The 26,993-nt window shown below is 36.3% G+C and overlaps 1 protein-coding gene across 1 annotated transcript in view; it reads left to right on the top strand.

Annotated features, from left to right (window-relative positions):
* LOC121370941 (calpain-5-like) overlaps positions 1–24,713 on the top strand; it is a 52,712-nt gene extending 27,999 nt beyond the window's left edge. The window contains exons 5-13 of the mRNA XM_041496494.1: positions 907–1,099; positions 2,157–2,353; positions 4,339–4,416; positions 5,133–5,313; positions 6,517–6,630; positions 10,393–10,595; positions 11,900–12,018; positions 16,640–16,779; positions 18,978–24,713. Coding sequence (XP_041352428.1) covers positions 907–1,099; positions 2,157–2,353; positions 4,339–4,416; positions 5,133–5,313; positions 6,517–6,630; positions 10,393–10,595; positions 11,900–12,018; positions 16,640–16,779; positions 18,978–19,160 — 1,408 coding nt within the window. The 3' untranslated portion in view covers positions 19,161–24,713. The remainder of the gene's footprint in view (positions 1–906; positions 1,100–2,156; positions 2,354–4,338; positions 4,417–5,132; positions 5,314–6,516; positions 6,631–10,392; positions 10,596–11,899; positions 12,019–16,639; positions 16,780–18,977) is intronic.
* Positions 24,714–26,993: the final 2,280 nt, after the last annotated feature.

Here is a 26,993-nt window from a genome sequence, read left to right as displayed (position 1 = left end):
ATATCGATAACGAACCTCAAATTTCAATACCGCCCAGCTCTACTCTTTGGTTTTTACAGCCTTTATTCCATTTTGTTTGGATATGTAAGAAAGAGAATCATTAGATACTTTTTAAAACAACTCGTAAGATAAACAGTTTTCAAAATCTTCATTAGCGATATTTCTAGTCAATTGAAAATTGATTAGCGACTACTGTTTAATGTTTTTAAATTGTGTAGCTATTTCTGAAACATCCATAGCAAATTGCGATGCGAATCTGAAAAAAAAAACGTTCCCTGAATTGGCACTCATGTAGTTTTCTATGTCTCCCTTGCCCAAAAAGCTAATTTAAAAAAAATATTGGGTGGGTGGGTAATTTTTGTCATGCTTCTATCAGAGAACTGTTCAAGCACGCCTGTTGTGGCACAACCTCTGACTTCGCCAGAGAGTTCTGTCCAAGACAGGGACGAAATGGTGGACTGCTTTCATTTTAAAGGGACAGAGCCTAGTTTTTAAACACTAAGGCATATTTTTTACTATTAGAGCCGTTTTTGACAACTGAAATCATACTTTACTTATATTTTATTGTTTAGATTATCCATTTCCGTACATTCGAAGTGTTGTTGGTCATCCTGGTGTTTTTAATATCATAAAATGCATTTCTCATATTTTTAAAAACGCACATGCGTCTGAGAAGTAACAGTTATGGAGTCAAGTTTTAGTCTAATTTTAGAGGGTATTTTACCATTTCAAAGTCACAGACTCATGTTTCACTCAATTGTAACTTTATCCAAATGTGTTACAGGTTTGTAGATTAATTAAACTTAGTGTTAATTTCCACGGGTTGAAACTAGGGTCTGTCCCTTTAACAAAGAGTGGACTGAACCAGTACCTGTTGTCAGCCCTGAATGATTATTTGGTTTTCAGGTTGTTTGGGAACTATGAAAGTCTTGACGGTGGGGAGTTGAGTGAGGCTCTAGAGGATTTCTCGGGGGGTGTTTCGGACACGGTTGACTTGGTAGGCGACGGAGTCGCCACAAACGTGGAAGAGAGGACAGCGCTGTACAGTCGACTTCACAAAGACATGAACAGGAAGTCCCTGATGGCGGCTTCAATCCCTGTAAGTTTTAACATACACTCCGAAAAAAAGTTTATGATCCTTGTAAGTTTTAACATAAACTCCTCCGAAAAAAAGTTTATGATCCCTTAAGTTTTAACATACATGTACACTCCTCCGAAAAAAAGTTTATGATCCCTGTAAGTTTTAACAAACATGTACACCCCCCGAAAAAAGTTTATGATCCCTGTAAGTTTTAACAAACATGTACACCCCCCGAAAAAAGTTTATGATCCCTGTAAGTTTTAACAAACATGTACACCTCCCTGAAAAAAAGTTTATGATCCCTGCAAGTTTCAACATACACTCCTAAAAAAAGTTTATGATTTCTGTAAGTTTTAACATACACTGATACACTGCCCCCCCCCCCAAAAGAGAATAAAAGTTTATGATTCCTGTAAGTTTTAACAAACATGTACACTCCCCCCCCCCAAAAAGTTTTAACACACTCTCCCCCCCCCAAAAGTTTATAATCCCTGTAAGTTTTAACACTCTCTCCCCACAAAAAGTGTATGATTCCTGTAAGTTTTAACATACACTCCCCCCCCCCCCCCCCAATTTTTTTTTATGATCCCTGTAAGTTTTAACATGTACAAACCCCACAAAAAAGCTTATGATTCCTTTAAGTTTTAACATACACTCCCCCCTCCAAAAAAGAAGAAGAGATCCCTGTGAGTTTTAACATACAGTTCCCCCAAAACATTAAATTTTATTATCGAAATGATATGTTTTAAAATTGAATTTTTTTATTTCAGTGATATAAATGTCCGTTCTTGTCCGTTTGTGTGGCCATTGGGCTATTTGTCATTCCAGCCAGTGCACACGACAGTGCATATCAAAGGCTGTGGTATGTGCTATCCTATTTGTGGGATGGTGCTTATAAAAGATCCCTTGCTACTAATGGAATTATTATTATTATTATTTTTATCTCTAAGACTTTATGTCAAAATTATCAAATGTTTGACATCCAGTAGCCGATGATTAATAAATCAGTGTGCTCTAGTGGTGTCATTAAACAAAACAAACTTTTAAAACTATTGTTTGCATTCTTGTTTTGTAGGCCACATCACAAGCAGAAATGGAAGCGTCGACCGATGTCGGACTGGTGAAAGGTCATGCCTACGGAATCACAGAAGTGAAAAACATTCACCTCGAAGGATCGGGATTGTTTGGCATGTTCAACCGAGATAAGATCCCGATGATTAGACTGCGCAATCCATGGGGGAAGTGCGAGTGGAATGGTGCCTTCAGTGATGGGTGAGTGAACGGGGCTTGAAAAAGCAGCCTGCAGAAAGCAGTCCATGTTTTTGGACCAAGCAGGTGAAATAAAAAATTCACGTCTGCGCAGTTGTTGACCTTTCATGTATTTAAGCTGTATTTCTCAATGGATACCCATTTCATAAGCCAACACCTGCGACCATGACAGGCGTGTGCTACAACAGCTTGTTCTGAATGTGCATGTTGAAACCTTTGACCTGACCTGACCTGATCTGACCTCAGCAGATAGCTCTCGTGTGTGGTAGTGTTCATAGGAAAAAGACGTAAGATCTATTCTCATTGGTACATCCCAACCAGTGCCCCACAACAGGTATGACAAAGGATGTGGTATGTGCTTTCCTGTTTTTATGAAAACACATAAAAGATCTATGCTGTCGGGGTAAAATTACATACCATAAAAGCTTGGAAATTTAATGGATATATTTTAATATGCAGTTTAAAACGTGTCAAGTGCATCTAATGCAGTGTCTATTTTCAAAACATTTCATAACTGCCTAGTAGGGCCACTTATAGTCTGTTTCGTTTTTATTGCATATCCTCGAATTATTTTCTGACAGAAAGCCTGGCTTAATTGTGTTTGATAGGTGTGATTTACCTGCATGTAGAGGCTGTGTTTATTCTCTCATAGACTCCAGACCAAGTGTAGGACAGGACGTAGCCCACTGGTAAAGCACTCGCTTGATGCGCAGTCTATTTCTTGTTGTAGCCAGTGTACCATGACTGGTACAGTGAAACCTCTTAAAACTGGACTGTCACTTAATTGTGTTTGATAGGTGTGATTTACCTGTATGTAGAGGCTGTGTTTATTCTCTCATAGACTCCAGACCAAGTGTAGGACAGGACGTAGCCCACTGGTAAAGCACTCGCTTGATGCGCAGTCTATTTCTTGTTCTAGCCAGTGTACCATGACTGGTACAGTGAAACCTCTTAAAACTGGACCGTCACTTAATTGTGTTTGATAGGTGTGATTTACCTGTATGTAGAGGCTGTGTTTATTCTCTCATAGACTCCAGACCAAGTGTAGGACAGGACGTAGCCCACTGGTAAAGCACTCTCTTGATGCGCAGTCTATTTCTTGTTCTAGCCAGTGTACCATGACTGGTACAGTGAAACCTCTTAAAACTGGACCGTCACTTAATCGGAATTCCCTCAAAACCGGACATTTTTCATAGCCCCTTTTTAAATATCTGTTCAGAAGAGAACCTCTGTAAACCAGATACCTCTTAAAACCAGACTTTTTACTTGGTCCCGAGCGTGTCCGGTTTAGAGGAGTTTCACTATATCAAAGGCCGTTGTATGTGTTATCCTGCCTGTGGGATGGTACATATAATAGACCCCTTAGTACTATTGGAAAAATTGTAGCGGGTTTGATCTCTAAGACTATATGAAAATTTACAGTTGGTACGAGGCAGTTTTAAGCCACTAACATAGATGTCATGTGGCAGTTAGATGATGATTTGATCATTTTCTAAGAAGGATACTAACTATTTGTGTTAAAATGGTTCTAATATATACCAAATACCTTTTATGAACTCAGCATTCGGTGAAAAACAGTCTTGGCCATACGACCTTTACATGGAAATATGGGAGATAACTCATATCTTTTGCATTCGGCAATTATCGCTTAGCAAATAAACTGACAAAGTTACTTCATGGATGTCTGATACCAATGAATACATCCAACATGTTCCAAAAAGTTGGTAACCAATTTATTATTTAACTAATTTGCACTTCTTCGCAAAGAAGATTAAAGGGGCACATACGACTACCGTAAGGTTGCTTTGTGGAACGGCTGTAAAGTTTACGGTTCCAGTTGTAAAACTCAATACCTTAATTCACTACAATTAACCTTAGCTATGATTCTTCCATGGAACGGGGCCCTGGTCTCCACCTGCATATTTTATGTATTCTCTGTGAAACGTTTGGATGTTACCACTAATTCTAGTTTCAAATCTCTTTGCCAGGTCACCAGAATGGAACAAGATCAGTAAAAGCGATAGAGAGAAAATTGGACTTACATTTCAAGATGACGGAGAATTTTGGTATTGACAATTTGCAATATTGACATGTTTTCAGTATGCTTAGTTGATGATAACATTATTTAATATTATATTTTTAATAAAAAATTACATGGTATTCTTATAATGTTAAATATATGATGACATCTTATTGTTGTATATAATTATATATGATGACAGAATATTGTTATGTTTTTATATATAATGATGAGTTGGTATATAGTATTGATATATGATGACAGAATATTGTTATGTTTTTATATATAATGATGAGTTGATATATAGTATTGATATATGATGACAGAATATTGTTATGTTTTTATATATAATGATGAGTTGGTATATATTTTTGATATATGATGACAGATTATTATATACAGTGAAACCCCTTCAAACTGGACCCTTGATAAACAGAAATTTCCCACAGCCCCATTTTAAATATCTGTACAAAACAGAACCACTTTAAACCAGATACCCCTTAATCGGGCCGTAGCTAGGATTTTTTGTTTGGGGGTGGGGGTGGGTGGGGGGGGGCAACTGAGTAGTTAATAGTCTAAAACTCCTTTTCTTTAAGTTTCTATAATGCTTTCCGATAGCCAATGATTAATAAATCAATGTGCTCTAGTGGTGTCATTAAACAAACCAAAAACAAAGAAACTTTAATTCAGAATGACATTGTCTTATACTATGTGTTCTTTTATTGGTGTTTATTGTTTTTTTCTTTTCTTTTTTAAATACAGGATGACATTTGAGGATTTCTGTAAGTACTTTGTCCAGGTTTGCGTCTGTCGAACGGTGAACACGTCGTTTCTCAGTCTGACCCGAACCTGGCACGAAGGCTTGGCTCACGGACAGTGGAAGAATCCAGATCGTGCAGGGGGATGTTTCAACAACAGGGACACCTTTCTGAAAAACCCACAGGTATTATTGGTCACCAGGGGCAGGACGTAGCCCAGTGGCAAAGTGCTCGCTCGATGCGCAGTCGGTTTGGGATCGATCCCTGTCGGTGGGCCCATTGGGCTATTTCTCGTTCCAGCCAGTGCACCACGACAGATATATCAAAGGCAGTGGTATATACTACCCTGTCTGTGGGATGGTGCATATAAAAGATCCATTGCTGCTAATCGAAAAGAGTAGCCCATCAATATCTGTGTGGTCCCTAACCATATGTCTGACGCCATATAACCGTAAATACAATGTGTTGAGTGTGTCGTTAAATAAAACATTTCTTTCTTTTTTTAATTGTCACCAGGTAGGGCGTAGCTCTGTGGTATCACGTACAACCAGTCTAGGATCGTTCCCCGTTAGTGGGCCCATCTATATATCTCTTTCCAGCCAGTGGGCTACAATTGGTATATCAAAGGCCATGCAGGGCACAATATTGTTCTGTTCGCGTGTTGGTTATGCAACTTTAAAATCACAAGAACCGTCAATCGGTTAGGTGGTGAGCAATTACATTTTAAAATTAAAAGTATTATATATGAGTAACGAAAGTGAAAGTCAGTATATGTTTTTAAATATATGTGAACCACCAATGTAGCACAGATCCGTAGTTCAAGTATTTTAGTATTAGGTAAGCCTAGCTCGTCGGTTACGAGAACTATATCCATGTAACCGAACAATCGGTTACCTAAGTAAAACTTACGTGAACTGACTTCCGGTTACCTAAGATTTTGAAATATTGTCCCCTCCCGTGGTATGCACTATCCCATCTGTGGGATGATGCATGTAACAGATCTCTAAGACTATATATGTCAGAATTATCAAGTGTTTGACATCCAATAGCCTAAGATTAATTAATCAATGTGCTCCAACCGGAAGTGACTATAGGTTTTGACACTCCTTCTGTCTGTCTTTTTGACTTTCCATCTTTCCATCTGTTACACATACATGTACATGTTTCTGGACTTTTTTGTTTGTTTTCGTAATGTCTCATGGCATTGAGCTGAAATTTTGTGTATAGCCAAATGATGTACAATTACAGATCAAGTTTGACTTTCATGGCGATATATTAATTTTACATAAGAGTTATGGCCCTTGAACTTAGAGGAGATACGAAAATTGTTGGGCCTGGTAGGCGACCTGTATTGGTTTAGCAGTACTCTCAGAATGCTTGTTTTCCAGTATTCATTTGATGTGACAAAGGAAGAGGATGAGGTCATGATTCAGCTTTGTCAGAAGAGCACCAGGCTGCAGGCTGGCAGCACTAACCATGCAATAGGATTCACTGTACTTAAGGTTAGTTTGGAGTTTGAATTTTCAACTAACCACATAGTACGAGTCACTTTAATGAACCACATAATAAGGTTCATTGTACTTTTAATGGAGAGTTTGAAACTGGATTCACTGTACTTAAGGTTAGTTTAGAGTTTGAATTTTAACGAACCACATAGTAAGGTTCACTGTACTTAACTTTCAGTGGAGGATTTCAAATTGGATTCACTGTACTAAGGTCAATTTAGAGTTTGAATTTTCATCTAACCACATAGTACGGGTCACTGTAATTAAGGTTAGTTTAGAGTTTGAATGTTAATGTGCCACATAGTAAATTTCACTCTACTTAACTTTTAATGGAGAGTTTGAAATTGGGATTCACTGTACTTGACTTGTAATGGAGAGTTTGCAAATGGATTCACTGTACTTACGGTTAGTTTAGAGTTTGAATTTTAATGAACCACATAATAAGGTTCATTGTACTTTTAATGGAGAATTTGAAACTGGATTCACTGTACTTAAGGTTAGTTTAGAGTTTGAATTTTAACGAACCACATTGTTAGGTTCACTATATGTAACTTATAATATAGGGTTTGAACTTGGATTCACTGTACTAAGGTTAAAGGTAGGGTCAACTCAAACAAGAGCCTTATGTGTTGGAAAGATGCATACCCGGACCACCAACACATACTGACACTTTAGCAAATGAAAAACGCGTAATTTTAGAGTTAATAAAAAAACATGATTATTCCTGCTAACTGGGGGCAGCCATTTTGTTTCGTTTTTATGATGTCCGGTGGGATAGCTTGGGGCGAAGTGACGTCAGCTCCTGACCATCTCCTGTATGTACAGTGTAAACAAAAGCAGTAATTTTCAACAAGGCGCTTCTCTTTGATCAACCTGACTTGTAAAACAGCATAAATGACGTAATAATATAATAAACTATTTAACTAAATATATTTCAAGTTGCATTAACGGAACAAAATGGGGTTATAGTATTTTTCTCTGTTTAATAATCCAAAGGAAAAATGTACACTATTACGCCTATTGATATGCGACGTTGGAGCAAAAATGACAACCCACGATACCCAAGTGATAATTTTCTTTTCTTTGGGACTACGTAATTGGTCAGTTCTGTGGTTTTAGATGGAAAAGTTTACTTAATCAATAGTTTTACAGAACTATTTACAGTAATAAACCATGTCCATTACAATTTTAGGGGCGACAGGTAATATTCCACAATACCGGTATGTATTTTTGTGTCTAGACAGCGTCAATTAATTGGCTCGTCTGGTTACCAATCAAATACACACCTGCCAATCAGGAATCACAGGTAGAAGCAACTAACAGCATAGACCAATTAACTAAGAACACACTTCGTGTATCATTTCAGTACGTAGGTTAATGCATGGGCAAAACATTGTTAATTGTTTCAACTTGTTGTATAGCCACTTTGACAATGGTATTTTATTTGTATTGAAAAATAATATATATAGTGCTAGATATACTTATTGCTGGCTTACTGGGATGTGTATTATTACAGAACATTTCAATGTATGACTATTTATCATCCCGCAAAAACCAGGTAGATTGTGTTTCTCTAGTTCTAAGGCTCATTCCTGTATTACGTAACCACCAGCTCGCCAGAGGGCGTACTCACTGAGATGGTACAAAATGGCTGCACCCGTTATATATAATAGTCATCACATTTAACCGTTTTATTAATTAACTATACGATTATACGTGTTGATATTAAGCAATAATGTGCATTATATATCGTTGAATATGCATACCAGGCCAAATGCCTTAATTATCCTCTCCTTTAATTTAGAGTTTGGATTTTCAACTAACCACATAGTAAGGTTCTCTGTACTTAAGGCATTTTTAGTTTGAACTTCGACTACACAGTAGGTTTTACTATAATTTAATTCAGTTTAGAGTGAAAGTTAGCTAACCATACAATTACAATCACTTTACTTAAAGCCGCACACCCTAGTTCCATCCAGCGAAAATAAATTATAATTTGGTTAATCTACAAACCTGTAACACACTTAGATCACGTTTTTATCAAATGGAGTGAAAAAGCAGGATTTATATCGATAAATACCATGGGAATCCCCATGTCCCAATTGCTTGAAATAATTTTGAAAGTTTGTATTCTGATGTCACCGGTAGATGTCGCTCGAAGCACAACAATGCCTACGTCACGACAAATTTCACAGACTTGGGGTGCGTTCTTTTCACCTCTCCTGGACATGTTCCAACTGTTCTGTCCTGGTTGTATCCCCTCTCCAGATATCGTAGGACTTAGCAAAATTATTGGTTTTAAGGGTTTGTAACGTTTTGTATTGAGATACTTACTTGTCTGAACTTTATTGTTACTGAAAATGTTCACGAACTGTGAAGAAAAATCTCACAAATGAACAACAACAAATCGGATGTTGATTGCGCGAACTGTGCACGAAAAAACAAACCGAACCAAAATGATAACGGTCACGTGGTATACCAACGTCTGTGACATTGAAATGGAAATATCCGGTCTAAAAATAGATTAGACCTTGTCTGCTCAACATTTTTTTCTCAAACGTGCGTCCGTTTTTCAGAAATACGAAAAATGCATTTTATGGTATTACAAACACCAGGATTACCAGGATTACCAAAAAACACTTCAGGTGAATGGAAATGTATATTCTAAATAATAAACGGTAAGTAAAGTGCAATTTTATTTGTGAAAAAATGGGTTTAATAGCGAAAAACAATGCCGTAATGGTTAACAACTAGCCGTAACTAGGGTGTGTCCCTTTAAGGTAAGTTTAGAATTTGAATTGGTTTAACCACATGGTAGGATATTATGTAGTGTTTGTTTAAAGATTAAAATTCAGCTAACCTCAGTTTTACTATACTTATTACACAATAGGATTCACTGTTCTTAGTTTGGTTTGTTTGAAAAACTTTACAGTAAGATTCATACATTTAGTTAAAGAGTTTGAAGTTTAGTTAAATGCAACCATTCAGTGGTTACTATTTAACTTTTAACAATACTTTTTGACAAAAAAGGGGCTAAAATTTATAACTTTTACTCAGATATTTTCACTTAAAATGTTTATAAATACATAAAATAAAGTTTATATTTCAATCAATAAGTATTATTTTTGTAGCTTTTTCCACTTTTTATGATATTTTAGATCAGTTATTGTTGATTAAAATCAGGCAAAAAATTGAAAAAGTTGCGTTTACTTACAGTATTTATGTCCACTATTCCCACTAACAGTATTTAGTATTAAGAAGGTTTTTTGGAAGCTAACTACGATTCATATTCCAATATTTTGTGATTTTTGTTGTTGATAAAATGGTGAAATTGATTATATCGAGTTTTGAATATGACTGCGATGTTTTGTTGTCAAGCGAAAATACTTATCGAAAACCACTTTTTAAACTCAAAATTCCCAGGTATTTTCCATTGAAAAACGAAAAACTAAAGCTGCCATATTGTCAATTAATCTATTTCCTGTTGTACTATTATTATTTCTGGTGAGTGCCATGTGCAAAATGACGGGAAATGTGAATTGTGGAATGCACTGTATACAGTGTCAAGTATGTCGACTTGTGTGACGTCAGGTGAGATATCTCATCTGCAGTAGTCAGAAGGTTAAACATGCTATGCTGCCTGTCTACATTGGGTATTATTAGTTTATTTTATTTTAAAGCTTCAAATTAAAAACAATAATTTGATAGCAAATCTTTAATTTATAAATGAATTAAATGAAATAATATGTTTTGTGCCAGGTTGAACTGAACCGCCGTTACCGTGTTCATGACGCCAATCTCCAGGAGAAGGTTGTATCATCGAAATTTCGTGACAGTCGGTCTATGTTCCTGCGTCAGTCAATGAAGAGAGGTCGCTACGTGATCATCCCATGTACGTTCGAGCCGGGCAAAGAGGGCGATTTTCTGCTCCGAATGTATACGGATTCTCCAAACAATTTTAAGTAAGTATTTTCTTGTTGTAATGTTTCTACGTTTGTTTCTGAAGAATGTATTAATATAGGTATCCGGATATGCCAGCAATGGCTTGGGTGGGATATTAAGTTGCCTTTCTACTGAAAGCAAGCAAAGAAAGAAAGAAATGTTTTATTTAATGATGCACTCAACACATTTTAATTACAATTATATGGCGTCAAACAGATAATGAGAGAGGAAACCCGCTGTCACCATGTCATGGGCTACTCTTTTCGATTAGCAACAAGGGATCTTTTATATGCACCATCCCACAGACAGGGTAGTACATACCATGGCATTTGATATACCAGTCTGATGCACTGGCTGGAACGAGAAATAGCCCAATGGGCCCACCGACGGGGATTGATCCCATAACCGACCGTGCATCGAGCGAGTGCTGTACCACTGGGCTAAGTCCCGCCGCGGTAGCAAGCAAAATTGTAAGAGTTGGTGGACAGTGCCTCTCTTCTTGACAGCCCGTGCCCCTCCACATCTGACAAACATGATTCATATGAAATTGAATATTTTGCATATGTATGGCATATAGACTCTCAACTTAAATTCCACTGTTAACATAATACGGGTTTTTAAAAAATATATTAATAAGAATCATCTATTATGACTTGTCTTTGACACCCAATATACAATATATTGTTGATTGATTTGTTTGTTAGTTATTCCTTTGTTCATTCATTCATTCATCCATCCGTCCATCCATCCATCTAACCATTGATCAGTCTAGCAGTCTGTCCACCCATCCTGCCTTACATCCATCCATCCTTCGTTCCATCCATCCATCCATCCATCTCTCCCTCCCTCAATCCCTCACTCCACCCATCCATCCATTCATCCATCAAATATGTCCATCTGTCAGTCCTTCCATTACATCCATCCATCCATCCATCCATCCATCCATCCATTCCTTCATTTATCCATCCATCCGTCCGTCCGTCCGTCCGTCCGTCCGTCCGTCCGTCCGTCCATCCATCCATCCATCCATCCATCCATCCATCCATCCATCCATTCATCCATCCATCCTTCCATCCATCAATCCAAACACTCACCCATCCATCCATCAATCCACACACTCACCCTCCCATCCATCCATCCATCCATCCATCCATCCATCCATCCATCCATCCACCCACCCACCCATCCATCCATCCACCCACCCAAATCCATTCATCCACCCATCTATCCATCCATCCACCCATCTATCCATCCATCCACCCATCTATCCATCCATCCATCAATCCATACCAATATGTATAGTTTGTTTTCTTTCTGTGTGCAGAGCATTGGAACATGACGTGCCTGGAGGCTCCTGGTGGAACTGTGTGTCCAAACAACCCGTGATGGTCACCAACATCAAGGTGATGCGAGCCACCGATCTACAGAAACAAGACGCCCAAGGTAACAATAACAATAATAACAATAACAATAATAACAATGATTACAACATCAAGGTGATGCGGGCCACCGATCTACAGAAACAAGACACCCAAGGTAACAATAACAATAATAATAACAACAATAATAATAATAACAATGATTATAACAACATCAAGGTAATGCAGGCCACTGATCTACAGAAACAAGACGCCCAAGGTAACAATAACAATAACAATGATTATAACAACATCAAAGTGATGTGGGCAACAATCTACAGAAACAAGACACCCAAGGTAACAATAACAATAACAATGATTATAACAACATCAAAATGGTGTGGGCAACGATCTACAGAAACAAGACACCCAAGGTAACAATAACAATAACAATGATTATAACAACATCAAAGTGATGTGGGCAACAATCTACAGAAACAAGACACCCAAGGTAACAATAACAATAACAATGATTATAACAACATCAAAGTGATGTGGGCAACAATCTACAGAAACAAGACACCCAAGGTAACAATAACAATAACAATGATTATAACAACATCAAAGTGATGTGGGCAACAATCTACAGAAACAAGACACCCAAGGTAACAATAACAATAACAATGATTATAACAACATCAAAATGATGTGGGCAACGATCTACAGAAACAAGACACCCAAGGTAACAATAACAATAACAATAATAACAATAACAATAATAATAATAACAATAATAATGATTATAACAACATCAAAGTGATGCAAGCCACCGATCTACAGAAACAAGACACCCAAGGTAACAATAACAATAACAATAATAATAATAATAACAATGATTATAACAACATGGTGATGTGGGCCAACAATCTACAGAAACAAGACACCCAAGGTAACAATAACAATAACAATGATTATAACAACATCAAAGTGATGCGAGCCACCAATCTACAGAAACAAAACACCCAAGGTAACAATAATAATAATAATAATAATAACAATAACAATGATTATAACAACATCAAAGTGATGCGAGCCACCAATCTAAGGAAACAAGACACCCACGGTAACAATAACAATAATAATAATAATAATAATAACAATAACAATAACAATAACAATGATTATAACAACATCATGGTGATGTGGGCCAACAATCTACAGAAACAAGACACCCAAGGTAACAACAACAATAATAATAATAATCAGCTCTCAACAACAACATATGCGACCAATTGTTTTCATTTGGTGTCAAAAATATTTGATACTATCTAATATATAACAAAATTAGCAGTAGGCGTCATCTGGCTCTAGACGGAACACTTAATGTAGAGGACTGATCATATTTTCTTTATTTTAAGAAGGTACCGGTAAACATAGCATTGATTTGCTAATCTCCCCTGAAGCACTTTAACAATAATGAAACAACAGTAGGCCTATAATAAGTAACCAAATTCTAAGCTCTGTCTCTGTCTCTGTCTCTCTCTCTCTCTCTCTCTCTCTCTCTCTCTCTCTCTCTCTCTCTCTCTCTCTCTCTCTCTCTCTCTCTCTCTCTCTCTCTCTCTCTCTCTCTCTCTCACACACACACACACGAAAATAAAGTATTATACAGTATATACACATTTTAATTTTTGTTCTAATAAATAAAAGGTATGGCAATCTACCGGTTCAGTTTAGTCTTCAGTTTTACAGCGTTCCTCTATTCCTATAGAGACCAAAGACTGTACATTTTCACACTTGCCAGATGTTTGACACCCAATAGCTGGTGATTGATATATCAATGTGCTCTCGTGGTTTTGCTAAACAAAACCAAACTTAAACTTTAATTTACAGGTGTCTATAAATATTTCCAGGTGCTGATCCGTACTGCATGATATTATATGAGGGGGAGAAAGTGACCATTCACTTATGTTATAAATATTTCCAGGTGCTGATCCGTACTGCGTGATATTATATGAGGGGGAGAAAGTGACCATTCACTTATGTTATAAATATTTCCAGGTGCTGATCCGTACTGCGTGATATCATGTGAGGAGGAGAGAGTGACCACTCACTTGTGTTATAAATATTTTCAGGTGCTGATCCGTACTGCGTCATAGCGTGTGAAGGAGAGAGAGTGACCACTCACTTGTGTTATAAATATTTCCAGGTGCTGATCCGTACTGCGTGATATCATGTGAGGAGGAGAGAGTGACCACTCACTTGTGTTATAAATATTTCCAGGTGCTGATCCGTACTGCGTGATATCATGTGAGGAGGAGAGAGTGACCACTCACATGTGTTATAAATATTTCCAGGTGCTGATCCGTACTGCGTGATATCATGTGAGGAGGAGAGAGTGACCACTCACTTGTGTTATAAATATTTCCAGGTGCTGATCCGTACTGCGTGATATCATGTGAGGAGGAGAGAGTAACCACTCACTTGTGTTATAAATATTTCCAGGTGCTGATCCGTACTGCGTGATATCATGTGAGGAGGAGAGAGTGACCACTCACTTGTGTTATAAATATTTTCAGGTGCTGATCCGTACTGCGTCATAGCGTGTGAGGGAGAGAGAGTGACCACTCACTTGTGTTATAAATATTTCCAGGTGCTGATCCGTACTGCGTGATATCATGTGAGGAGGAGAGAGTGACCACTCACTTGTGTTATAAATATTTCCAGGTGCTGATCCGTACTGCGTCATATCGTGTGAGGGGGAGAGAGTGACCACTCACTTGTGTTATAAATATTTACAGGTGCTAATCCGTACTGCGCAGTGTTCAAAAGAAGCACTTGTCTCTTTGTCCCGACAAGCGAAAATCTATTTGGACAAGCAAAATTTGCCTTAGTGGTTGTCCTGTGGACAAGTAAAATTTTCAGTGCAGTTTCATTTTTAGCAAACGCAAAAATCATCCTGATACTTGAATTAAATAAACCATTTATTTGGACAAGTGAAAATATTAGCGGACAAGTAGATTTCTAGATATATTTGTCCAGTGGACTAGTAAAAAATTCTGCAGCTGCATGATATCATGTGAGGGGGAGACAGTGACCACTCACTTGTGTTATAAATATTTCCAGGTGCTAATCCGTACTGCGTGATATCATGTGAGGGGGAGAAAGTGACCACTCACTTGTGTTATAAATATTTCCAGGTGCTGATCCGTACTGCGTGATATCATGTGAGGGGGAGAAAGTGACCACTCACTTGTGTTATAAATATTTCCAGGTGCTGATCCGTACTGCGTGATATCATGTGAGGGGGAGAAAGTGACCACTCACTTGTGTTATAAATATTTCCAGGTGCTAATCCGTACTGTGTGATGTCACGTGAGGGAGAGAGAGTGACCACTCACTTGTGTTATAAATATTTCCAGGTGCTGATCCGTACTGCGTGATATCGTGTGAGGAGGAGAGAGTGACCACTCACTTGTGTTATAAATATTTTCAGGTGCTGATCCGTACTGCGTCATAGCGTGTGAGGGAGAGAGAGTGACCACTCACTTGTGTTATAAATATTTCCAGGTGCTGATCCGTACTGCGTGATATCATGTGAGGAGGAGAGAGTGACCACTCACTTGTGTTATAAATATTTCCAGGTGCTGATCCGTACTGCGTCATATCGTGTGAGGGGGAGAGAGTGACCACTCACTTGTGTTATAAATATTTACAGGTGCTAATCCGTACTGCGCAGTGTTCAAAAGAAGCACTTGTCTCTTTGTCCCGACAAGCGAAAATCTATTTGGACAAGCAAAATTTGCCTTAGTGGTTGTCCTGTGGACAAGTAAAATTTTCAGTGCAGTTTCATTTTTAGCAAACGCAAAAATCATCCTGATACTTGAATTAAATAAACCATTTATTTGGACAAGTGAAAATATTAGCGGACAAGTAGATTTCTAGATATATTTGTCCAGTGGACTAGTAAAAAATTCTGCAGCTGCATGATATCATGTGAGGGGGAGACAGTGACCACTCACTTGTGTTATAAATATTTCCAGGTGCTAATCCGTACTGCGTGATATCATGTGAGGGGGAGAAAGTGACCACTCACTTGTGTTATAAATATTTCCAGGTGCTGATCCGTACTGCGTGATATCATGTGAGGGGGAGAAAGTGACCACTCACTTGTGTTATAAATATTTCCAGGTGCTGATCCGTACTGCGTGATATCATGTGAGGGGGAGAAAGTGACCACTCACTTGTGTTATAAATATTTCCAGGTGCTGATCCGTACTGCGTCATAGCGTGTGAAGGAGAGAGAGTGACCACTCACTTGTGTTATAAATATTTCCAGGTGCTGATCCGTACTGCGTCATAGCGTGTGAGGGAGAGAGAGTGACCACTCACTTGTGTTATAAATATTTCCAGGTGCTGATCCGTACTGCGTCATATCGTGTGAGGAGGAGAGAGTGACCACTCACTTGTGTTATAAATATTTCCAGGTGCTAATCCGTACTGTGTGATGTCACGTGAGGGAGAGAGAGTGACCACTCACTTGTGTTATAAATATTTCCAGGTGCTGATCCGTACTGCGTGATATCGTGTGAGGAGGAGAGAGTGACCACTCACTTGTGTTATAAATATTTCTAGGTGCTGATCCGTACTGCGTGATATCATATGAGGGGGAGAAAGTGACCATTCACTTGTGTTATAAATATTTCCAGGTGCTGATCCGTACTGCGTGATATCATGTGAGGGGGAGAAAGTGACCACTCACTTATGTCCGAACACCTTGAACCCAGAGTGGAAGGAAGCGGCACTGTTCTACCGGAAAGACCCGAGAGGCAGTCCAATCAAGATACAGGTTTGAGCAGCTTCCAGTTGTGGCCCATATCAGAAGTCTCATTGTGTGTTATGTGTGTGTGTGTGTGTGTGTTTGTTTATTTGCGTTTGTGTGTGTATGTGTGTTTGTGTGTGTGTGTGTGGTGTGTAAGATGTGTGTGGTGTGTAAGATGTGTGTGTTTGTGTGTGTGTGTGTGTGTGTGTGTGTGTGTGTGTGTGTGTGTGTGTGTGTGTGTGTGTGTGTGTGTGTGTGTGTGTGCGTGCGCGCGCGTGTGTGTGCGAGAGGAAGTCCAATCAAGATGCAGGTTAGAGCAGGTCCAGTGGGCCAGTGATGGTCAACAGCAGAAGCCTCATTGTGTGTCATGTGTGTGTGTGTATGTGTGGTGTGTGTGTGTTGTGTGAGTTTGTGTGTGGTATGTGTGTGTGTGTGATGTGTGTTTGTGTGTGTGATGTGTGGTTTGTGTGTATGTGTGTGTGTGTCATGTGTGTGTGTGTGTTTGTGTGTGTTTGTATGTGTGTGTGTGTGTGCATGCGTGCGAAAGGAAGCCCAATCAAGATAAAGGTTAGAGCAGTTCCAGTGGGCCAGTGTGGTGTCTGAAGTAATGTGTGTGAGAGTGTGTGGTGTGTATATGTGATGTGGGTGTGTGTATGTGATGTGTATGTATACAGTGTGTGGTGTGATGTGTATGTTTGTGTATGTATACAGTGTGGTGTGATGTGTGTGTGTGTGTGTATGTGATGAGTGTGTGTATGTATACAGTTTGGTGTGGTGTGTGTGTATGTATACAGTGTGTGGTGTGATGTGTGTATGTGTGTGTATGTATACAGTGTGGTGTGATGTGTGTATATATGATGTGTTTATATATATATATATGTGTGATGTGTGTATTTGTATATGTGGTGTGTGTGTGTGTGTGTGTGTAATGTGTTTGTGTTATGCATGTATATGTATATATGATGTGTTTGAGTGTGTATACTTGTGTGTGTGTGTGTGTGTTTGTGTGTGTACGCATGTGGAATTATTGGGATACAAAATCCAGTTAGAACAACCAGAGACTAACTGAAAAGCTTGATGCCTGATATATGAACCTAGTCATGCTGAGATCATTTCGTAGAACGAGGTCACTCATTTCACCTATTTTTGTGCTTATATCCAATTAAGGTTCAAGAGTGCTGTCCTGGGCACACACCTCACCTATCTGCTCTGTCTGTCCAGGACAGTGGGTTAGTGGTTAATGAGAGAGAAGTTGGTGTAGTGGTCTTACACCTACCCATTGAGTGGTTAAAACCCAGTACCTACCAGCCATATGCCTGATGACTTAACTACTACACCACCGAGGCTGGGCGGCCCTGAACAGAATGCCTCGATCTCACTTGACTATTATCTGCATGACAACACCATTGGCCTACTGAGAGTCACATATCACAACTCTTTAGGCATTCAGTTTTACAGTGAGACAACGTCATCACTGAACCAAGTACACATTGACTTGACTAGTGGTTTAACGTGTCCATATACCACTATGGTTTCAAACACACCTATCCAGAGTCCGGCCTCCGGGGATCCGCTCGGAACAGGAATCCCAAGTTCACAACGTGAAATTTGTCAGTTTGAATCCACAGTTTTCGGCATCAGATTGTAAAAACAGAACTAACATAACATTATCTTGATGTGTGTAATATTTTAGGCAACATCTTATTCAACATCTAATTGCCCAATAAAATTTACAGAAGAACTTAATTAAAAAAAAAAAATCTTATTTTAAAAATACCCTCCAATTACAATCCTTGAAATCTTATTTTTCTTTCATTCGACAACGGGTAATCCCATCTGTCATTTTCTCCAAAGTCTGTATCATCTCTTATTTTCAGCAAATATAGCATATAAAAACCTTCAACTTTTACTAAATAATAATGTCCAACATACTAGTATTTTAAATTAAATATATTACAGAAATCGAACCCATGTGCAGTGGCATTCTGTCATCAATAACGTTGACACATATTGAGACCATTTTTCTTTTTCTTTTCAATATTTTCTTGTTGGTGACTTACTTACTTACTTTATCCTCTTCGTGTGAGGTCACATAAGTTAAAAATATAATGTGTCAAGTAATTATTGCGCCAATACATCGGATGCATGCTTTTCGTTAATATCTTACTGTCATTAATTTCATGATTTGCGGTATATATATATATATACTTTTTTTTAATTTACAGATTTGGAACAGCAATGTACTGCGAGACCAGTATATGGGGAAACATGTCTTTATGAATGCCGATGAAACCAACACAATCGCGCAGGAAGTTGGGCTGGTTGGTCGCAAGAAGGAGAGCAGCCAACCGCGCCAAGGGAAGCTGCTTGTTCAGATTACACAGAGCAGTAACCTGATGCAGATCTAGATTGGTTACCAAGCCATGCATGATGGGGAATTCTTTTAATATACTCTTAGTTGTGTGCAGACTTTTAACACAAGACGCAAAAAGGGGATGAATCATGTTTTAAAAAGAAACTAAATTGATGTTTTGGTATTATCCATCCAGTTTAAAAAAAAAACTGTTGATGACGATCTAGATTTGCTACCAAGCCATGCATGACTGGGAAATTATTTTTAATATACTCTTAGTTGTGTGCAGACTTTTAAAACAAGAAGTAAAAAGGCAGAATCATGTTTTGAAGAAAACTAAATTGAAGTTTTGGTATTGTCCATCCAATTTAAAAAAAACAAAGAACAACAATTTATGAAGATCTAGATTTGCTACCAAGCCGTGCATGACAGGGGAATTATTTTTAATATACTCTTAGTTGTGTGCAGACTTTTAAAACAAGAAGTAAAAATGCTGAATCATGTTTTGAAGAAAACTAAATTGATGTTTTGGTGTTGTTCATCCTGTTTAAAAACCAAACAAAAACAACAATTGATGAATGATTCAGGAACTTTAGTGGAATGTTTTGATGCTGTGCTTAATTTAATATTCTGCAAAGTACATAAAGAGAGTTGTTACGCTCAACTATGTAAAAAAAAAGTCATACATAAACATTTTTCTATCAGATTTTTAAATTTGTTACCGGTAGCTGAAGAATTTTCAGATTTGAAATATTTTTAATTGGTGTAAGAAATCAACACTACATTTTTTATAAAATCTTACTGCATTAAACTTTGTAGTTTTTTTTAATTAGTGTAAGAAATTAACACTACATTTTTATAAAATCTTACCCCATTAGGGATCATAAGTAGTCTTATTTAATAATTGTTTTAACAGTTAATATCTTCAGAAATTTTATGAAGTTGATTGAAAATTTTTCTTCTTTGTTATATATTTTTTAAAAGATATATGTTAGCTAAAACAAACACTTACTGTATCAGTTTGTTACATTGAAATGTGTTAAGTTGCATATTATGTAAACTGGCAATTAAAGTCGCAGACCCTAGTTTCAGCCCATGAAAATGGACAGTAAGTTTAGATAATCTACAAACCTGTAACACATAAAGTAAAGTTACAATAGAGTGAAACAAGTCTTAGAGTCTGTGACGTTAAAATGGGGGGAATACCCTTTAAAATAGACTAGAACTCTCCATAGCTGTTACTTCTCAGAGGTATGTACATGTGGAAAAAAAAAAAATTAAATTGTGGTATTAGAAACACCAACATAATCAGAAACAATTTAGATATACAGAAATGGATAACAGTAATCTAAATTATAATTTCTGAGTAATGTCTGATTTCAGTTATCATAAACGCCTCGAATACTGAACAAAAATGCAGTAGTGTTTTAAAAAATAGGGTCTGTCACTTTAACAATTAACTTTAGTTAAGTACATGTGCGTGAACTAACACACTATTCCCCAGTTCTGTATTTATACCAGCGATTTTAACAAAGGCGTCCATTTTCTTTTATTCTTTTGTGTTGTTGCTGTAAATGTGCTTTTAGAGTTAAAATGAAGTATTGTGAATTTTTAACTATTAACAAAGTATTTGCTATCTGAATTTTTTTTTATCCTTTCAGAAATCTAAATCAGTTTTAGCTGTGCGAGATGTGTTTTTAGGCCACTTAAAAATATTAATTTATTAAATGCACGTACTTTAAAAGGTTTTTATTTTCATCTTCAGTGGACATTGATTTTTATTGATGAGTTTTAAAATGAGAGTTCCACTCACATTTTAAATGTTGTTGGAAGTGGTAAATCTCTGCTTTAATTGAGATGTAATTTGTAATTGCATTAGGACCATAGGTACAATAATATGTAATAATTTAGATATTGTTTATCCTGACTTACAGTACTAAATGTCCAAAATACTTGTGATACTTACTTATGATATTTCTGATATTCATTCACTTTTCTTGGTTTTTAAATGGAAAACGTAATAAATATTATTTCAATTACCCATCCATAATTTACTATAATTTTTAAATTTTAAATTAATACTTTTATTTGGCCTATCTACATACATGTATTTGTATTAAATACACAATATGTTACAGTTATACGAAACCTAGTTATTGTTTTTGTAAAGGTGTGTGGGTTTATATTGGCATATTGTATATTATTCCTTTTTTTCTAAAAGATGCATAAACATACGCTCAAGCTTCTTTTAATTAAAGATTTAAATCTATTTTAGCATGTTTCATTCATCCACCAATTGACATAATTATATTGATGTATTATTGTGTAGCATTTCTCGTATCTGCTTCTTAAGAGTTTATTTTTACATTTTAATAATTTCTTTAATTGATCATATGCTGTGAAATCACTTTAAAATTTGTTCTTGGTGTTCTAAATTTCGTGGACTAGTGCAGTCGACTAATTTAAAAACACAATGACAATATAATACATGTATTCATATAATACATATATAAGCTTTATGATGCTACCTTTTCGATCCACGAAGTTAAATACCCAACAAAATGTGTTTTTAGCAAAACTATGAATATTTAAGTCCCAGAAAATAAGGATTTCTCAGTAATGGAAAGTCCATACTTACTAATATTTTTCACAACTCAAACGAAGACACACTGACCCATCTCAGTCTAAAGATAAAATTGTTAACTATGAAACAAAGTTGACAGACTAATACATTCAACAGGTTTTTTTTCCTTAGCATGAATAGTCTGTTAGTAATTTATTCAGATATAATCTGTTTTACATTTTATGTATTGATTTGACAGAATAACCTTTTTTGAAAAAAGTATGACAATGAACTACTGCCACAAAAATATTTTTTCATTTACTTTTTGCTGACTATAGGCTCCCCAAATACCCATGTTGTTTTTTTGTTGTTTTATTTTGGGGTTTTGGGGGGGGGGGGGGGTGTTCCTAAAAGAAATCTGAACAAAGCTTTTAACCCTCACTATTTCCAAACATTTTTCCAATTGTTGAAAACATTGATATTTTTGGAATGTTTTACTTTGGTGATTAAGAAATATTTTTCCATCTGCAGTAAATATTTCACAATACAACCTTAATTAAAAAAAACTTTTTATACGTATATCAGTTATGTTCTTGTTTTGTTTAACTTTATACTGTTGTAATTTTATATGGGTTTTTTTCTTTTTTGTTTAACATTATATCTGCATGTTTATTGGGTTTTCAGAAGCTCAGATATGTTTTGGAGCCGATCACCTTTCTTATTATTTTATTTTACTTGTACACATGTAAATAAAACAACAAGTAATGAATGCATTGACACACATTTTTAGATAATTAATGAATAATGAAAATATTTCTTTGGTGCTAGAAGTATGAAAAACAAATTTGTCTGGCTTCTAAAGAACAATTTTTAAATTTGCTGAGGTAGTTGACTAATACAAGTTGGATAAATTTCCAGGAAAAGAATTATAGAAAGTGGTTAAGTTCTTTGAAAATTCACATGGTTAATATGTTTGTAATAAGAAAATGCATTTAAAGAATTCATAAATTTATATTTGGTCACTAAATTTAAAGGTACATTTTGCTATTTTTATTTTTATGTTGCCATGGAAATTGAATGCATGAAATCCTAGTCAATTTTTAAAATTTCTTTTTTGATTGATATGCATTTTTGACCTGTTTCACTGTTCTTATAAGTTTCTCAAAGTTTAAAAGTATACATAACAATAAAACAAAATTAAACTGCTGAAATCTGCTTCACCATAGCAGGTATTTTTCAGGTGTTTTTTAAAAGTTTTTATTTAAATGTAATACATTATGGGGATTATCAATCTAACACTGTTTTTCTTTTTATCTTCCATTTTCAAGGTTTATGTGTATGTTATATTTTATCTCAGTTACGATTCTAACTTTAATTTTATTTCATTCTTTTGTACAACATCATCATGCATCATTCTCTGTAAGGCAGCTGTATAATAGATGTATTTAATACACTGCTTGCTTTTTTAAACACATATTATCATCATCATTATTGGCTTTATATTACATTGTATAGTCATGGTTTGTTCCTGCATAATTTGCTTTGTTTCACAAATATATTAGGCTAGTGTGTTTGCTAAATACATTTACCATAACCAGGGCTAGCTCTGCCTCTTGCCAGATTTGCCAATAGTGAATTTTACTAGCAAATGGTGAATTTTATTAGTCCCCTACCGGTCCAACCAGAGGGAACTATAGGTTTCATCTCCGTCCTTCTGTCTGTATGTCTGTCTGTCTCACATATAGTTTTCCAGATGGTTTTTTTTAGAATGCTTTGAGATATTGAGCTGAAATTTTAGGTATAGCTTTATCATGTACTTTCATGGTGATTTTTGACGGAGTTATGGCCCTTGAACTTAGGAGATATGAAAATTTGTTTTCTGGACTTTGTTTTTTAGAAGGCCTTCAGATATTAAGCTAAAATTTTGTGTATAGCTTTATCATATACTGTTACAGATCAAGTTTGACTTTCATGGCAGTTTACCCAGTTTTGATGGAGCTATGGCCCTTGAACGTAGGAAATACGAAACATTGTTGGGGGTCGGTAGGGGACATGTATTGCTTTAGCAGTACTCTCACAATGCTTGTTTTAATTTGGTGAAAATATTTCATGGAATAATTGGTACCAGTAGTTTGTTGGAAAATAACTGTTTTTTTGTTTTTTTTAAAAATATTTGTCAAAATTGTTTCCTCAGAGCTAGCTCTGCATAATAAATGTTTAATAAATAATAATGACTGTTAGCAATTAGAGCTTGTTACTATAATAGTCACTTCTTTATAAAAGTAGGACAAGAGTTGTTTTCCCTCCAACACTGAATCTTTCTGTGAGTTACTTTTACAAGAACTCTGGCTTATTTTCGGTCTTATGTCCAGTTATGGTTAAGCTTGATTAGGGTCAGTATCCATGAATTTTGTTCAAGGTTGTTTGTTTCAATACTGTGCCATACATTTGTAATTTTAACATAGTTCTTGAAAATACCTACATTCTCTAAGAGAAATTGTCAGGGCAAACATTTTCTGTTGATCATGAGATCTGAGAAAAGTTAAAATATTTGGATATCTTTAAATCACGTGTATTGTTATTGAACTAATCCGTGTTTTTGAAAGTAGATCTGGGCCCGTGCTTATAAAACTTTCATAGAGTCTAGACTCCATCTCTAATAACGTCACACGCATGCAGTTTGTTTGGCTTTGTCATGATGTTAAAGTCTCAGACTTTATTAAGAGTCTTGAGTCTATACTAAAAGTTTTATAACTACGGGGCCTGTTTTCAAACATGCAGACAACTGTAGAAAGGATGTTTTGATTCTGCTGTACTTTTTTGTCTTTACATATATGTTTTTGATATACCAATATTTTATTTTATCTAACACTTTCTGTGCTTGCCATTACATTGTTTTTAATGAAGTCATAAAATAATGTTGCCTTCGAGATTATTACCGGTACAATATTTTGTGATTGTTTTTCTACTGAATCTTTTTAACATTGAAATCTTGCAAATGTTTAGCAAAGACTTATTGTATCAAATACATATATTATAAACTGATGATATATTGTATACTGTGATTGATTAATTATATAGTTTTGTGGATATCAAATAGATAACACCTGAAAGTCTAGTGATATCATTAGCAGGGCTTGTTAAAAAAATACAAAAATACACTAACCATGGGATCAGTGATTTTAAAATCCCTGCTTTACTGTAATAATCGGATATGTCACCTAAAGGGGGAGATAGAGCTTAAAAACACTAACAATGGGGGTTGGGGTGGGATCAGGATATTCATATTTACAAAATAGACTTAACTGTAACATTTCACAAATTATCTTTCACTATCTGTCAGGCATGGCAATAGTAGTTATTCACTAGCCCAACATTGAATATCACTAGCCATGGGAGTGGGGCTACCATAATTTAGAAGCCCTGCATTAGACAGTAGGACAGGCCACGTTGATCATATACTGTGAAATTGCTCTTGTTCATGGTAGTATATGTTTTGTTACCATTCAATTAAAGGCATATTGTCACAGACCACTGACCTATTTAATGGTCTAACAAAGTATTACCTGAACAAAAATAATTTGATTTGTCTCTAAATGTACTTTATTCAACTATCTTCATAACCACCATATTGTAAAAATAATTGAATTATGGCAATGGTCCATAATTCAAAAACTATAATTGCCGAGAGGGTTGACATGGATGTCACACCATCATTGTTCATTTAAGATGATGCGATAGCTAGATTTGGTTTCCAACAATTAATGTCATTTTTCTTTATTATCCATTTTTAGAGAAATAAGGTCCTTAAATCTGTGACAGTATGCCTTTAATAGCATATAGTTTCGTGAAATAGTCCATCAGTATGGAGTTTTTCAGATTTACAAACCTGTGTTTTTGTCTATTTAAAGCCGCACACCCTAGTTCCATCCAGCGAAAATAAATTATAATTTGGTTAATCTACAAACCTGTAACACACTTAGATCACGTTTTTATCAAATGAAGTGAAAAAGCAAGTTTTATATCGATAAATACCATGGGAATCCCCATGTCCCAATTGCTTGAAATAATTTTGAAAGTTAGTATTCTGATGTCACCGGTAGATGTCGCTTGAAGCACAACAATGCCTACGTCACGACAAATTTCACAGAGTGCGCACAGACTTGGGGTGCGTTCTTTTCACCTCTCCTGGACATGTTCCAACTGTTCTGTCATGGTTGTATCCCATCTCCAGATATCGTAAGACTTAGCAAAATTATTGGTTTTAAGGGTTTGTAACATTTTGTATTGAGACACTTACTTATCTGAACTTTATTGTTACTGAAAATGTTACGAACTGTGAAGAAAAATCTCACAAATGAACAACAACAAATCGGATGTTGATTGCTAGAACCGTGCACGAGAAAACAAACCGAACCAAAATGATAACGGTCACGTGGTACACCAACATCTGTGACGTTTACACAGGAAGATTCCCTCTAAAAATAGATTGGACCTCGGTTGCCTAACGGTTTTCTCGACAGCACGTCTTGTCAAAAAATGCATTTCGTGATTTTACAAACATCAGGATTACCAAAAAGCACTTCAGGTGAATGGAAATGTGTATTCTAAATAATAAAATGTAAGTAAAGTGCAATTTTATTTGTGAAAAATGGGGTTTAATAGCGAAAAACAACGCCGTAATGGTTAACAAATAGCCGTAACTAGGGTGTGTCCCTTTAAGGCCCACAGATCTTTTACTTGTGACCTCTGGCTGATGCCTTCTGTCAGGAATTGTGTTTGTTTGGCATCAAATAGACAGTAACACCTGCAAATAGACGGTAGCACCTGCAAATAGACGGTAACACCTGCAAATAGACGGTAACACCTGCAAATAGAGAAATAGACAGTAACACCTGCAAATAGACAGTAACACCTGCAAATAGACGGTAACACCTGCAAATAGACGGTAACACCTGCAAATAGACAGTAACACCTGCAAATAGCAAATAGATGGTAACACCTGCAAATAGATGGTAACACCTGCAAATAGACGGTAACACCTGCAAATAGACAGTAACACCTGCAAATAGACAGTAACACCTGCAAATAGACAGTAACACCTGCAAATAGCAAATAGATGGTAACGCCTGCAAATAGATGGTAACACCTGCAAATAGACGGTAACACCTGCAAATAGACAGTAATACCTGCAAATAGACAAATAGACCGTAACACCTGCAAATAGACAAATAGACAGTAACACCTGCAAATAGACAAATAGACAGTAACACCTGCAAATAGACAGTAACACCTGCAAATAGTAACACCTGCAAATAGACAAAT

This window comes from Gigantopelta aegis, chromosome 1, assembly GCF_016097555.1.
Source record: "Gigantopelta aegis isolate Gae_Host chromosome 1, Gae_host_genome, whole genome shotgun sequence".
NCBI classification, from domain to species: Eukaryota; Metazoa; Mollusca; class Gastropoda; order Neomphalida; family Peltospiridae; genus Gigantopelta; species Gigantopelta aegis.
Note: the sequence above shows the minus strand (reverse complement) of the source record. Positions and strands in the feature narration are given on the sequence as shown.